At 30.7% G+C, this 15,452-nt stretch overlaps 2 protein-coding genes, 1 long non-coding RNA gene and 3 other non-coding genes across 9 annotated transcripts; 5 read left to right on the top strand and 1 right to left on the bottom strand.

The window, feature by feature from the left end:
• Positions 1–4,699: 4,699 nt before the first annotated feature.
• On the top strand, positions 4,700–7,984 carry LOC127149106 (heavy metal-associated isoprenylated plant protein 3-like). 3 transcript variants are annotated; one of them, XR_007820452.1, is made up of 3 exons: positions 4,700–5,113; positions 6,110–6,573; positions 7,357–7,984. XR_007820452.1 is itself a non-coding variant. In XM_051084193.1 (2 exons), the coding sequence occupies exons 1-2, from the start codon at positions 4,741–4,743 to the stop codon at positions 6,235–6,237; spliced, it is 501 nt and encodes a 166-aa protein (XP_050940150.1). In that variant the 5' UTR covers positions 4,700–4,740; the 3' UTR covers positions 6,238–7,984. The 3 variants fall into 3 exon arrangements, 2 of the variants coding, with proteins under 2 accessions (XP_050940150.1, XP_050940156.1); XM_051084193.1 differs by having other exon boundaries at positions 6,110–7,984; XM_051084199.1 differs by having other exon boundaries at positions 6,105–7,984.
• LOC127144345 (small nucleolar RNA Z102/R77) lies at positions 6,651–6,725 on the top strand. The gene has a single exon (XR_007816002.1). It is a non-coding gene; the product is annotated as a small nucleolar RNA Z102/R77 (small nucleolar RNA).
• Positions 6,796–6,873, top strand: LOC127144343 (small nucleolar RNA Z102/R77). The gene has a single exon (XR_007815999.1). It is a non-coding gene; the product is annotated as a small nucleolar RNA Z102/R77 (small nucleolar RNA).
• Positions 7,031–7,106, top strand: LOC127144344 (small nucleolar RNA Z102/R77). The gene has a single exon (XR_007816000.1). It is a non-coding gene; the product is annotated as a small nucleolar RNA Z102/R77 (small nucleolar RNA).
• Positions 7,985–9,174: 1,190 nt separating the features above from the next.
• Positions 9,175–13,599, bottom strand: LOC103495442 (BAG family molecular chaperone regulator 7). 2 transcript variants are annotated; one of them, XM_008457003.3, is made up of 3 exons: positions 11,979–13,599; positions 10,922–11,212; positions 9,175–9,695 (listed from the first exon to the last, which is right to left on the bottom strand). In XM_008457003.3, exons 1-3 carry the CDS (start codon positions 12,702–12,704, stop codon positions 9,465–9,467), a joined length of 1,248 nt encoding a protein of 415 aa, XP_008455225.1. In that variant the 5' UTR covers positions 12,705–13,599; the 3' UTR covers positions 9,175–9,464. The 2 variants fall into 2 exon arrangements, with proteins under 2 accessions (XP_008455225.1, XP_050940146.1); XM_051084189.1 differs by having other exon boundaries at positions 9,175–9,691.
• LOC107991351 (uncharacterized) lies at positions 13,380–14,081 on the top strand. The gene is made up of 2 exons (XR_007820455.1): positions 13,380–13,506; positions 13,592–14,081. It is a non-coding gene; the product is annotated as an uncharacterized LOC107991351 (long non-coding RNA).
• The last annotated feature ends 1,371 nt before the right edge of the window (positions 14,082–15,452 follow it).

Raw genomic sequence — 15,452 nt, 5'->3', positions numbered from 1 at the left:
GGCTCATTCACCATGTTACTCAATAATATTTAAATCATTTTTCTAATCTTATAATTACTCTATTTACTTTCTCATTACATAAAAAATTATATTTGTTTATCTCAAATTTGAGTTTTTGTTGAGAAAATTTTTCTAAATATAACGAACTAATGTAATGAAATATAGTATGGATAAGAAAATCATTTTTTAAATATTTCAGATTTGTCGTTCTATATTTTTTTCAATTTTTTATTGTCTTCATATGTATTCCCGTCGTTTTTTTCATTTTTTTTTTAGATTTGGATAACTAAATCTATTTCTATTCTTGTTTTTCTATGTACGTGCATTTGTTTCTTCTTCTTTCTTCTTTTTCCTTTTTTAGGTATATGCATCATTATCGTCTTTCTCCTTTCCTTTTGTGTATAAATAATATTAAAAAAAATGGTTTACACAAAAAAGAAAAAAAAATAGATTTGGAATCCCAAATCTAAACGATCCTATGCTAAATTTTGAAAAAAAAATTTAGATCTGGAATCCCAAATCTAAATTGTGTAGACAAATCTAAACGACCGTATAGAAATAGCATTACCAAATAGATTACGCACATTGTTGATATGGCATTTATGATATTTTATACGGTTGATCCTGAGTTTTTTCCATTTTCGGAATTGTTCATAAATACTTGGTTGTTTTTTATATTTTTTAAAAAACCATTTTTCTTAACTTATTCGTAACTAATTATTCTTAAAAACTTTCTCTGGAGTTTAAATTTTTATAAATTATATATATATATACCATATTTACTTTCTCATTACTTAAAACAACTTTTACATTAATAAAACAATTTTTACCATATATAATTATATATTTGTTGAATAAATAATAATGTAAAAGGTGAATTTTTGCTAATTTACTTATAACAAATTAATTTTGGCACTTTTTCTATTGTTAAAGTACTCATGGTGCCAAATAAGAAACAAAGTTAATTATTTCAATCTTTTTTATTTTTTATATACTTTTAAATATACACTCAGCTAATTTAAATTTATATTTTAAAAAAAAAATTCATCTGATTTAAAAATTAAATTACAAATTAAAATATAAGATAAGGATGAGTTTACACACTTACTATTTTTGTTTTTATCTTCATTTCATTTTTAATGTGTGAACTTCTTTTTTCTAGCGATAATATATTTTTAATTATATGATCAAAAGTTGAATTTCAATTTAAAATAATTATATAATTTCTATAAACTTCTCATTAATATAGAATGAAACTGAACGTCTCTCTCCTATTCTATTATCTTATTAGGATTTGTCTTTCTTCATGTAAGATATTCTATAATTGAGTGCAAGGGTTTATTAACACAAAGTGACTCTAACCTCTAGCTTTGTTTTCGAGATCTCTTTCCTATTTGCCTGACTCATCAACCTATTCCACTGTGTCTAAAAAGAAAGGATAGGATCATACTAATTGTTCTCAATCCCAAACTTCCGATGATTCAACCAATAGATGCATTTTGAACTATCTATAAGAAATTATAACTTTTAAAATAATTATACATTTTTTAAACACGTAATATCTAGATGAACCTTATTCTTGACAATTTTTTTTTTTTTTTTTGGGGGGGTTGAGAAAACATTATATTTGAAATGTAGTGTAGAAATGGAAAGTGGACAGAAAAAGAATTAAAGAGGTTGACGTGGACATCGATAACCGTGACATCTCAGCTGGCAATTCGGTAAACCTGTCGTTTACCTCTTCACAAAGTCTGGTCCTCTCAGTCTCTCATTTACTTTTCTTTCAAATTTTCCAATATAACAACACAACCATAATTGGAGCAGTTGGTTTCGTAATATTCATTTTTAAGTTACCACTCTCAATTCTCTTACTTTGTTATTTTTATTATTACGTCGTTAGAGAAATTGGTCTTTTTAAAAAAAAAATAATAATAATAAAACGTCAAGATATTTATACTGAAAACGATTTTTTTTTTTTATACATAATCGTTTAGATTTGACTATTGCTTATTACATATCTTTTAGAATTTACTTTAATTTGGTTAGAATTGGCTTTAATCGTTTATTACAAATCTAAACGATTTTCTTTTTTTAACATTTAGATTTGTCATGATTTATTTTTTTCACACGACCGTTTACTTTTTTTACGTTTACATTTGGTTACTCAAATCTAAATGATTTTTTTAAGATTCTTTATACACTATCTTTTAGATTTTGCTATTTTTTTTTTGTACGTTTAGATTTGGTTACTCGGACGTAAAAAAATAGAGGAAAATAAAATTCTTTATACACCATCATTTAGATTTTACTAGTACGTTTAGATTTGACTACCCAAATTTTGGAAGAGTAAAAAAGAAGAGAAATAGAAGAAAAAAAACATGGAAAGAAATCGCAATTGAAAAAGAAAAAAAAAAGGAAGAAGATATGAAAAAAATTGTAGCAAGAAGAAGAAGAAAAATGGAAACTTTGTCATACAGACCATAAATAATTTAGTGTTATGTTCCATTGAAAATTTAATTCCCTTAAAAAAAAATCAATAACATATTAAAAAAAATATAAAAAAAATTATTAGTCTCAAAGTTGAGAATCTAAATAGAATCAAATATTTTCTTCGAATTTGATGAATTAATTTGATGTGTTGTCGGGAGTATAATGTTATGTTATCTTTGAATTTAATCAAACCATTAAAGACATAAGCTTTTTTTTTTCCTCCTAACAAACATTTTATAATCTAATTTGGTTTTGTAAAGTAATTAATGAATTTATAAATACTCTCGATTTTGTTTGTCTATTTTGTATCATGTTTTCAAAGACATGATTAAATCTTAATATTGAAATAAAATAGTTTTTAAAAGCATGTTTTTCTTAGAATTTAAATAAAAATAAAATATAATTAAGGTTTCATCGAATGATAACAATGATGAGAAAATTGAGCAGCGAAAACAAAATCTTAAACCCCTAATTTAGAGGTGTTTGGGAGCGAGTCAAAATTACTTTTCCTTTAAATCATGATGTTTGACAAATTTGATTTTAGAAAAATATAAAATCATTTCAAATTGATTTTGGAAGAATCAGATAATAGATAAATTGTTATTAAAAGTAACAATTACAAATGTATAAAATTTTCTTCCACAACTATATATAAACATATATCAACCATGCATACAAAAATTTATCAATGAAATAAATAGAACATATCTTTACAATTTAGATCTAAATTAGCTTTTGGAACCAATCATAATGATGAAAAACCAATTCTAAATATATAAAAACTACTTTTAAGAGTTTGGTACGAAACATAAATCCGATTGATTAAAAATCAAGTTTACAAAATAATTAGTTGTACCTAAATTGATAATCCAACTATCATTTCGAGACATTCTAATAGAATGAATGATGGAGGGTGAAAATTGAAAATCCCTGAGAAGATTGAAAGATTCTTTTGACAAAAATGGGGGAAGCAGATTTGAATGTGGAAAGTGTAAAGTCCTTTTACGAGGAGATGTCCTGTATCCATAAGATGTGGTTTCCATCAAACTAGAAAGCGAGTGAGGTGGTCATATGATCATTAGAAAATAGTGCTCCATGAGAAGCATGGGTGTGTGTTGATTGCACATTATTTGAAGAACACTTCAAAATTTCTTTTTGACTTTTGAAAAAAGTATATCACTAATAATAATTACGAGACATTTACAAGACTAACGAATGTGTCAACATTATATTTGTTAATACTACAAAATAGAAAGTCTCTCAAATCATCAAATGGGAGGTTTAGTTTGCTTTCTTTCCTATCATCTTTTTCTTCCCTACGTAGATTTATTATTGGATATGTTGATTGAATCTTTCTAAGAAGTGGTCACCTGCAGAACTATAAAAAGAAAAATTAAAAGACTATGAAATGATCATGATCTAGAGATATTGATGCATGCTCTAAGTGATATCCAAACCTAACAATATATTGATTGTGATCTAATCGAGCCTAATATAAACTCTGTAATCGCATCGGTACATATTTACATTTGTATTTATTTGATTTTTTCTCTAAAAAAATTATTCTTTTCCTCATTTGTTCGTAGACGTACTTAGCTAACATATTGTTAATAAACCACGTAAATCTTTGTGTGTCGATTTCTTGTTCTTTATCTTTTGCTTGTCGATTTCGTTTGTCATAACAACTTTCTTTGGAATTTTTCATCGGTTGGTTTTTACTTTGTGATTCAAAGTAATGTTTTACGTGCACAATTAGAATGAAGCTTAAATATACAAATTAGACGATGATTCTTTCCGAGAGTAATTAACCATATAATCATATTACGTTGCTTTTCTCATCTCTAATAGAATCAATCAACAACTTTAGATGAAACACAAAACTAAAGTGCTACAAGAAACTTATGCTCAAACTAAAGTAGATAATATCGTATCATTATAAAGATAATCGGAGAGTCTATCTATCCCTGCAAATTCAACTAATTAATACAGAAAAAGAAGAAAATAAAACATTCAAATTTTAATACGCCATATTTAAGTGTGTGGTCCATAAACCATCGGCATCCAAACCCAGGAAGAAAAAGAAATATTCATCATAGAGCATTGTACCATTTCTGTCACTCTCTCTGATCCCCATTAACGTCTTTGGAGAAAGACAACCTCAGTAACTTCATCAATATAAATCTGCATAAATATTTGCCTCTGCCTCCATTTCTTCTAGTAGTACTACTCTCACCCTCATATATATTCACCATGAAGAAGCTTGGTGGATTCATGTGCCACTCTGCTGCCACCACCGCAGTCTGCATCCCCGCCGATCCCCGCTCCGCCGTTGTGTCAAGAAGGCTGGCTAGAGCCGACTATGTCAACAATAATCATGCCAACAATGGCAACCGTGCAAGGTTGGTGAGCAATGCTGTGAAGTACTCGAAGCTTGTCGAATCATCGCCTAGTTTGAGTGTTCGGAGCGAGGGAAAGCAGATCAATTTGAAGAAACCAGCCATGCCGGTTATGCTTTCTTCACCGGCGGAGAATAACAATGTCTTCCATGTGGTGGTTATGAGGGTGGCGCTTCACTGTCAAGGCTGTGCCAGTAAAGTTAAGAGACATCTCTCCAAAATGGAAGGTATAGTAAAATCCATGCATATTCATCATGATATGATCATTTCTATATGTGATTAAAATATATAATAATGTTTTGTTTGTGAATATCAATTTTCAATTTTACGGATATATATTGGTAAAATTAAAAATTCCAACATATGTTGATTAATATATCAGTAGTAATAGAACTATATAAAAATGATTCAAATTAATAATAATTATCTTTTTAAAATGATTCAAATTAATAATAATTATTTTTATTTTTCCATCCTAAATGAGTTACAAACCTAAGTTTAAAATATACTTCTTTTTAAATTTTTATAACATTTTAGACTTATATTTCAAGATCTACGTTTAGATATGAGTTATTTTCAAATATAAAAAAATAAATAGATGGATCGTAACAGATCAAGATATATCATATATTTATATGATAGACACAAAAAATAGTCAATATATTTTGTATTTTTTGAAGTTTTGTAACTAAAAAAAATTTCTTCTAAATATTTAAATTTTCTCATAATTTTAATGGTTTGTTCTACGTAAATATAAAATTTATGAATATTGTATTTAACTGCATGCAAAAGTTTGTCCTTTTTCCTTTTGTAATATATATATAAATGAATAGCAAAATATAAAAATTATTTATTAAATATAGTAAAAAGTTAAATAAGTTATTCGATAGACTTTTTGCTATATATATATTTTTTAAAATATTTTTAATATTTTACTATTTTTGAAAATTCCTTGTATATAATGTTATGTAATATTTTTCATTGATTTTTAAAGGGGATTTTAAGTTTTATATCCAAAGTTTAGTAATTGCTAAAACTTAAATAAAAATTACAAAAATAAAAGCTTCAAAATTTAGTGAAAAAAAAATGTAAAAAACATAAAATTTAAGGATGAAAATGAAATTCATATATATTTCTTGATTTAGTAAAAGTCAATAGTTGAAGAATATAATGAATGAGAAATATACATTTTTTGTGTTTGAATGTAATCTGGGAAAGGACAGGAGTGACGTCATTCAGCATAGATCTTGAGGCCAAGAGAGTGACTGTGATGGGACATATTTCACCGCTGGGTGTTCTGCAGAGTATTTCCAAGGTGAAAAGAGCTGAGTTATGGCCAACCCAACCTTAGTTAATTACATTCATTAATCACTTTCATTATATAAGAAAGATACCCAAAATGGGACACCAAAAGAAAGAAAATGTGTGTAATTTGTAAAACACCCATGAGGAGTTATATGTAAATTCCTTTCTTTTTGTTGGACAAATTATATATATATATATATATATATTCCCATTTTAATTACCATTCTTCTTCCCTAATTAGAAGAAGAAAACCCAATTTTATTGTAATTTCATCACTTTCCATTAGGGTTTGGATTCCTCTAAAACGGCCCAACCCAACTCCCGCTTAAAACCCTAGGACCCTATTTAAAGAGCTTGGCGATGGTTGGCGCAGCCCGCTCGGGTATGAACAATTTCAATCCATTCGTTGTTATCTTTTTCCCCCAGTTGAATCTGACTAATTTTCTATGTCGTTCTGAAGAATGAAATGATGAGCTTTTTTGTTTTGATTGCTGTGATGATGGCAGTTTTAGTATTAGCTCTAGCTGATCATTCTTTCAGCGGTTGATTTTTATTTTTTGTTTTGTTTTGTTTTGTTTTGCGTATTGAAGATTCTAATTTTTAAGAATGATGTGAGGAACATACTTTTTGTTTTGATTGCTGTGATGATGGCAATTTTTGTATTAGCTCTATCTGATCATTCTTTAAATTTTATTAAGGTTGTTTTGGCTTAACTTTGTACTTCTCTTGCTGAGCAGTTTTGGTGCCATTGATTTTGATTTTCTTGGTCTTGTTTTACAGAATTGTTTCTTGTTATTGGATTTCTATTCAGTTTATTTGGTTGGGGTTCAAATCATCAAGAATGAAATGAGGAACATTGATGATTTTGATTGCTGTCATGATGGCAATTATTGTATTAGCTCTATCTGATCATTCTTGATATTATTTTAGGGTGTATTTGGAATACACTCTATACATTTTTTAGTTTAAAAGAAAAATCATTTTTAGAAAAAAATTAGCCTTTGATGTGCATTTTCTTTTTATATCTGTGATAAACCTAGCCCAGATTTTAATATTTCCCAATAGATTTCACTCTATGCCATGAGTCATACCTTGAAGTTCTATATCTTTTTATCTACACATGAAAGTCACTTTTGTAGTTCAATTCACATTCTATGAATTTTAGAAGCCAGAAATTCGGACCGAGATGAACTAGATAGACTTTATCTCAAGTTCATGACTTTGACCTAGCAATCCTTGTGAACATCCCTCAACACAACTTTGAGGATAATAAGCTTTTAATTTGTTTACTAATATGAGAACTTTAACTTCCACCAAGTTACTGTAAAGATTGAATCATCCCATGACTGTCCTGCTATAACAAGGATTCATCTTGTTTGATTAGAATTCATTTGTGGTTTAGCTATTTAGTAGATTTACTTAGAACCAAAATATCTTAGTAAAGGTTAGTCTTTTATTCCACATTTTTGATAAAAAATAATTCTGTCGCTTAATTTTAGTTTGTTTTAGCATGTGCATCTTAACATGCCTAAATCTTAAAATATTGTAAACTAGTTTTACTAGACTTTAACCAAAATTGTTTCCCAGAAGTTCTGTAGAGAATGATGTTAACAGTGCAATTTCTATCCTATTGCACAACTGGAGTATGACAATGATATATAATTTATTAATGGTGTGACTATGAACTTCAAAATGATATAACTGTGGACGAAGTAGGTTGAAAAGATGGTGTAACAGTGCAATTTCTATCCTATTGCACAACTGGAGTATGACAATGATATATAATTTATTAATGGTGTGACTATGAACTTCAAAATGATATAACTGTGGACGAAGTAGGTTGAAAAGATGGTGTTGGTTTGTAGTAACAACTCTTAAAGGCATTCTAGACAAGAAAGAAGGACGTTGACTTTAAGTATCCAATTTAGATTTTGAATCATAGACCTTGGGCATTACAATTTAGCTCTAGAGTGTAGATTTAAGAATGGATTATTTTACAAATTGACTGAGCGGTTCTGTTAAGTATACAAACATTGTAGTTTGTTTAGTGTTAAGTTTGAAAAGGTCACAACCATAATATTTTTTACTCCGACTCTCGAGTTCTTATCCACCCTATTGCTATATCTAGTTTAACTCCTCGCTCCGTAAAATCTGACTCAGATTTACATTTTGCTCATGTGGCTGTTGAGACATCTTGGGTACAAACTTACAAATCCTTGAAATTGGATTTATACCTGCTCCAAGCCTTTATACTTAGGTATGATTGACATTAGTTTAACGTTCACTATCTTCATGATCAATTGGTTCGAGAATTTGTCCAAGTTCACTATGTGCCTTCTGTTGAGCAACTTGTAAATTATTTGACAAACTAGTTGTGACAAATTGAAATCACTTTGAGGAAATTTCTAAAATTATTGAAGTGTTGTTAAGAAAGACCTAAAAAGAAAGTTATTGTTCATACACAACAATGTACAGCATTCTTTTTTCATATAAAGCTTAATCATAAGAACTTTGAATACATTCGTGGATAAAACTTGTTGAAAAGAATCATGTTGGTTTGTAGGGATAGTTGCCTTAAAAATGACGTAGCAAGTGAAATGTCAAAGTCTTCCTAATTTGAAGGCAAATGTTAAGAATAAAGGTCAAATCCACAAAGCAGGAAAAGTGGAAATTAGAAAAAAAAAAAAAAACGTTAAATAAAGGCCAAATTCACAAAGCAGGAAAAGTGGAAATTAGAAAAAAAAAAAAAAAACAGGAAAATGATTGAGAACATAATTGTCTATTCGATTTTAGTAAACTTTTCACTTTCTTATGAGCCAACCTTTTCAGTTGTATTTTCTTGAATATTTGTTTTCTATAATCTCATTCATTCGATTCAAAAGAGGAGAAAAAGAAAATTTCCATGCTACAATCTCGATCACGGCATCATGGAAGTTGGAGTAGAAGAAAAACAGAAAGAAACTACAATAAATAAAACAAACAATTCCCAAATGTTTCAAATGACATAGATAGATATCAATCCACGAGAGGCATATTTAGATAATATTTAGTTTCGACACATTACAAGCAAAAGCCACAATACAAGCAGATGGCAGAAGCATAAGCATAGACAGATACCTGAAAGGCGAACTAATAAACTCAACCAACGTTGGTACAACATAATCAAAAGCTCTGTCCTAGACCCAAACGTACAAAAGGCATAAGACATCTCGTCAACTAAGCCGCTTCATCTTCTACAGCAACCTTATTTGAAAGTTGAGAAATCATCTCTCTTTATTCGGAGGCTTCAAAAGCATTGACACTGTTCTCTGCTTCATCAATCAACTGGACTACCTGAGCTACACCAGCTGCAATTTCCTTATTGATGCTTCCACTGGGCATATCGAACATCCTTCTACGAAAGGAAATCGATCTTTTAGCCGGTTGGGGATCGACCACATCAAGCATGGCTTCTAGTTCGATTATCATTGATCTCTTTGCAGTTCGCACCATCACATCAACTCCCTAGAAAAGTTACAATGTATCAACACATTTCATTGTATTTGTATATCGGGCAATCAACTGCCTATGTATGCATCAGACCAAACCTCCCATTCCTCCTAGAACATCTCAAAATCATTAATCTCCTCGAGGCAACTAACTTGGGAAATTGCAAAGAAAGCACAGAGCCAAAGGATACAACTTTTTATCGTGGAATGAAGGAAGGAAGAGAACCTCCTCCATCATAAAACAACTATTTTATTACAACGAGACCCCAGAAGCCGTAAAAGAAACAGAACTCCGAGTCTTAAATAATTTGTTTCGATTTTACAAAGTCTAGTCATTGTCGAGTTCCGTGTTGTTCCAAAGTCAGATATTAAACCAAACCAAACCAAATTGTGTACTTCTCACCCTGGTAGCCTTAAACAAATTATAGTTTCCTTGAATTAGATGAAAGCTGTTTTTAGGTTAACATTCTAAAACTAACAAACATCCCCCTAAAGATCAAAACTTTTTATTTACTATAAATACAAAATAAAAATTAAAATAGTTATAAGCTCTGAAACTAGCAACCTACATGAAAGTATGCAAAGCGAAAAATTCACATGATATACTCTTCAAAATAAATAAATAAATGGAAGCAGAGGAATACGGTTGAGCAACATCTTTTTGGTCTGAACGTGTGAAAGAAGACATCAAAGAACATGAGACTAAAAAAGACGGATGAGCCAAAGAAATGACTCTACATGAAGTGAGCGATAAAGTTTCTTTCAAAGAAAGAGGAAGACAATATGTTGGTCAAAACTCAAAACTCAAGCGATAGGTTACAATCAAGCCAAAGCTGTCGAGGACATAATTTTTCATTAGATGATTCCTCTTAGTAGGTGTATTACTCTTTGAATCAAAAAGGTTCTCCTAAATAACAAAACTTGGAAGGAAATTAAACCGTAGAAAACAAAGCTTATAAAAAGAAATGGGGGTACACCTACATGACGGGAAATACATGATTATTCTATGATGTTGGATTATACCCAGCAACGCTTACAATTGTGATAGTTTTAATCTAATCGAAGTCAAATCATAACAAAGAGTTGGAACGAACGGTAACATGTTAAAAATATATATGATTTTGTAGAATAAAAGTCAATATTTTAAAAGGATAAAGAATATTATAGTTATAACATACTAACGAACATAAACATATGCCTCATGAGTTAATTTACGAGTAGAGAGAAGAAAGAGATCTTAACCTCAATTGCATCGACAGTGAGGAGCAAGACAATTATTTTCTCACTGAACCTTTGGCGCTCCTCTGCATCCCGAGCTAGCCGCTGAGTGTAAGCAAAATTATTGAAAGCTTCCCTGATCTCCTTCAACTTTGTCTTGGCAACTGACAGATCTCTAAGAGCACGAAGAACCTTTGACCTGTGAACTAGGTATTCTCTGAAATTTATTTGAATGATAACAGCTGCATCTTGAGGAGACAACTCCTTCTTCTTACCCTTCTTATTTTCCACAACTCTAGTTCTCTTGGCAAAGGCCTTTCATCACAAAAAAACCCGTTTTGGTAAGTTCCCTATATATTTCATTTAACAGTAAAGCTCGATAATTCAATTCTGCAAATGATAAACTACACGACACATCCCTAAATGATAAACTACAAGTTTATTAGGCATTGCTCGCCATTTTTCTGCATCCTTCCTTACCCCACAATAACTTCCTGGTATTTTACACAGCATATGCATTTTGCTAAACAGAGTCGAAACTGTAGATTAGAATATTAAACATGGAGCTGAGTTCCATTACGAATGATAAAAATTTAAATAATCAGAAAATTGCATATTAAAATTCAAAGAATCAAATCATTGTTTCTTGACCCATTTACCTAATCAATCATAAGTGGGGTCTCGAAGGGGCTTAGAAATTCCATCCCTCTACAACATTTTCAAGGCACAACAACTTCCTACCTTTCTTCTCTATTACAATCTTAAAGTAACTGGCCAAAAATGTTCCTTTCTGTAAAGCTTTTGAGTTCAATCTACGGCTTGCTTAATAATATATTTTTAAAGGAAACGAATCGATTCTCTAGTTTTAAGCATCCATTGAAAAGGCAATCCGAACTCAACCAAATCATCCCTTCCCCTTCCCCATCCCAAAAGTTCCTGCACTCTTTATTGTATCCTGTTCATATAATTCAACCAATTTCAAGGGGAGAATAAATGGTAGAAAAAAAAAGTCGAGACAAAATCCTAGAATGCCACCAGATTTTGGAAGTATTGTGAAAAACTGATCATTTAATGTCATTACCTGTCTTAAAACGACAGCTCCTTGATCATTGGTGTCTTCAATCTCAACCACACGCGTCTCATTCCCAACCTTCTTCCCCTTCTTTTTCTTCTCCTCTTTCTTCTCTGTACTCTCACTTCCATTTCCACTCGAAACCTCCACAGTGTACTTCCTAATCGGATCCCTCTCATCCTTTCCCTTAATCTCAGCACTCCACTTGTAGTTCTGCAAAACCCCACCATTCTTCCCCTCCTTGTTCTTCTTCCCATCTTTAATCTCAGCTACCAACTTATACTTCCGATCGACACCATTCTTCTCCACTCCTTTGATTTCCTTCGTCCAAGTGTACTTCCGATCGCCATACCCACTAACCCTCGCACTACTCAGCCGATCAAACCGCGCCTCGAGCTCACTAACTCGATCGCTAAGCCTCCGCAACAAAACCTCATCACTCGATCGCTCAACTCTCCGAATCCGACTATAAGACGAAAACGACGGCGTTTCGTCGATACGAACCAGATCGGTGAAGGAATCGAAGACGTGGAAGGGGGGAGGTGGAAGAGGACGATGGGATAAGAGGTCAAAGGCGAAATCGAAATCATCAACTTCCTCGACGAAGGATTGGAAGGGAAATGAGAGAGGTTTGGGGAGGATAATGGAGGTTTCGGCATCGGTAAGAAGAAGAGGACAGTGGGTGTAGTAGGGGTCAATGGACTGGAATCTACTGAATCTGCTGAACCTGCTCATGGTTTGAAGGTGGAAGAAGGCTAATGGAGGAGAAAGGGAAAATGGGTTTGAATTGAAAGTGATAGATCTGCACTTTGGAGAAGGGAAAGTTTGGTTTTTTGTGGAGAGGTCTGAAATGGTGGGCTTCAACTCAGCAGCAGAAAGAAGAAGACAATGGTTTGAAAGGATCGAGAGGGGAGGGAAATTCGTCAATATTAATTACTTTTAATGAAAAGTACTTTTTGGTAAATTTTTTAAATCTTTACTTTACGCTTTATGTAATGTTTACCATCATTTGTTACAAAATTTTATATCCTCCCATCCAATTTTACATTGTGACCTACATTATAGAACAGAGAATATTTTCATCATCATGTACATAGCTGAAAGCCTGGGGACATTGTTAATGCTCAAATATATATCTTAGCTAAGGTGCTCGGTTTACATACACTTGGGCTATCAAAACCACGTCTACAACAATACAATCCTCTCATCTCGTTGAAATGCAACACATGAACTCTTGCACACAACAACATATCCTCATTTCTCCCTTCCACACTCAAATCAGATATTTGGACACTGCTGGAGTCTTTGTAAATCTTGAGTCTACTGAAGTTGTTAGGTTAGGTTTTTGTTAAACTCTTTTTGGTTGTAGCAACTAGTTAATTGGTTAATTGGCCCAGCCCATTGAAGCCCATTATATATAGGGTCTTCATCCCTTTACTCAACCCTTGTTACACACAAACTGTTAATTCATATCTGAAGCACATGTAGGTGATACACATTTGTTGTCCTGTTCTACCAACTGGTGTTATGGAAACAGGTAAGCGTTGAAGCCATCAACGAAGACTGATAACATAGAAATCTATGCCATCTGACAATTGAGCTAATGTGAATTCAACACTAAGGTGTAGCAGGTGTGTTTTCATCTCCAAATGATAGAGCCAGTGTGCCACAATCTCCAGTTTCACAAAAAAAATGGGAAGTAGAGGGATCTACAATATAGTGCAACCTGTTCGAGCCCAAATTCTACCAAGAACCATGGTATTGGAATATCTAAACACTCTTACTCACTCTGGGACCTAATCCCAAATCCAGTTCATTTGGAGTTGTGCACTATTACCACCGGCTGTTAACGTTGTTGGCCATATTTTTTGTGCACAATTATAGTATCCGCATAGCCTCTATAGCATATCCAAAATATTTGTCGACGAGTGTGCTTTGCATAAGAAAAAAATGATTTTTTTTCTCAAAAGTGGGACTTGAACTTGGGTATAGAGAGGGTTGGATGATAAATTTATAGTTAAAATATCATTTTAGTTTTTGTACTTTGAAATTTGTTCAATTTTAGCTTTTATACCTTAAGTATTCAATTGTAATCTTTTTGTATTTTTAGTATATCTTAAAGTTAGTCCTGAAGTTAATTTTAATTGAAATTGATTAAATAAATCACAAATAATTTTTATGCACAATTGTAAATATACTTTTAAAATATACAGTGAAAATGCTAATAATTATCGACTTATAAAAGGTTTATAAAAGGTTTAGAGGTTAAAATTGGACATTTGAAAGTATTAAGATCAAAATCGAATAAACTCTGAAGTATAGAAACCAAAATGATATTTTAACATAAATTTACTATCGAGTTAAACTAACATTTTTGATATTATATATATATATATTAAGAGTAATGTACTTGGAAGAACTCGAGTGCTGTAACCTTAACTAAAACCGCCCCTGACTATTATCATATAATAAGTATACGAGACATGAAAAGAAAAAAAAAAATAGTTGCAAATATAGCAATTATATTTGAAATAATTAAGCATATAGCAACATTTTTAAAAAATTGTAAATATAGCAAAATCTGTCAAAATCTATCAATGATTAGATTATGAGTCTATCATTGATAGACGTTTTACTACATGGTTTATAAATTTATGAGTTTTGTTACATGAAACGTAAATATTTTGGTAGTTTATTATATTTACGAAAATTTTCCTATTTAATAATAATGTGAATGAATGGATTAAAATAATTCCATACGAACCGAAATTTAAACCAGAATTGTCTAACTTCAATTTTTCATTTTTTAATTTGTTAGAGGCCATACAAGCAAATTTTTAATTTTTGTTTCAATCTAGTTAGTAGATTTTAATATTTGCACTTTCAATTTTAATTTTTGATGCTTTTTATCTTTATTGGTAATGTCTATTAATTAATTTTAAATAAATACGAGAATCTTGAAACTCTATAGACTAGATTGAAACAAAATTTTCATCTTAAAGTAAAATTGTAACATTATGAAATATTGAAACCAATATTGAAACAAAATTTACTCAAAATAATAATTTTTTTAATTAAAAATATAACATTTTAAAATCTAAAAATAAATTAGACCCAAAGTCTACAAAATAAAATTAAAGTACATTTTATCACAAAAAAATAATCATAATATTTGAGAATTTCAATACTAAAATAAAAATATAATTTAAAAGGAAAAGAGAAAGAAATAAAAAAAAAAACTAATAGAGAAATTAGAAAGAAAAAAAAGTTCAATTTAATAGAAGATTGGGAAAAGCCTCCTTCTACTCCTTGATGCCTCTTTACATGTCTTATTAGACATATTCTCACCTTCCTAACACTCATAAATTTCTTCTAATTTTCATCCAAATTCTTCCAATAATTTCCATTCACATGTTGGGGTTCTAAAAAGTTAATAAAGAAGCATCAAACAACATGATTATATCGAGCAAACTAACTAAATTA

Source organism: Cucumis melo, chromosome 1 (genome assembly GCF_025177605.1).
Source record: "Cucumis melo cultivar AY chromosome 1, USDA_Cmelo_AY_1.0, whole genome shotgun sequence".
Taxonomy (NCBI): Eukaryota; Viridiplantae; Streptophyta; class Magnoliopsida; order Cucurbitales; family Cucurbitaceae; genus Cucumis; species Cucumis melo.
Note: the sequence above shows the minus strand (reverse complement) of the source record. Positions and strands in the feature narration are given on the sequence as shown.

Coding starts and splice junctions, on each gene's coding strand:
- LOC103495442 (XM_008457003.3), bottom strand. CDS start 12,704: ATGAGCAGGTTCAGCAGATTCAGTAGATTCCAGTCCATTGACCCCTAC. Junction 11,213..11,978: donor GAGCTGTCGTTTTAAGACAG/GTAATGACATTA, acceptor TTGTGATGAAAG/GCCTTTGCCAAGAGAACTAG. Junction 9,696..10,921: donor TCACTGTCGATGCAATTGAG/GTTAAGATCTCT, acceptor TAACTTTTCTAG/GGAGTTGATGTGATGGTGCG.
- LOC127149106 (XM_051084193.1), top strand. CDS start 4,741: ATGAAGAAGCTTGGTGGATTCATGTGCCACTCTGCTGCCACCACCGCA. Junction 5,114..6,109: donor ACATCTCTCCAAAATGGAAG/GTATAGTAAAAT, acceptor GGGAAAGGACAG/GAGTGACGTCATTCAGCATA.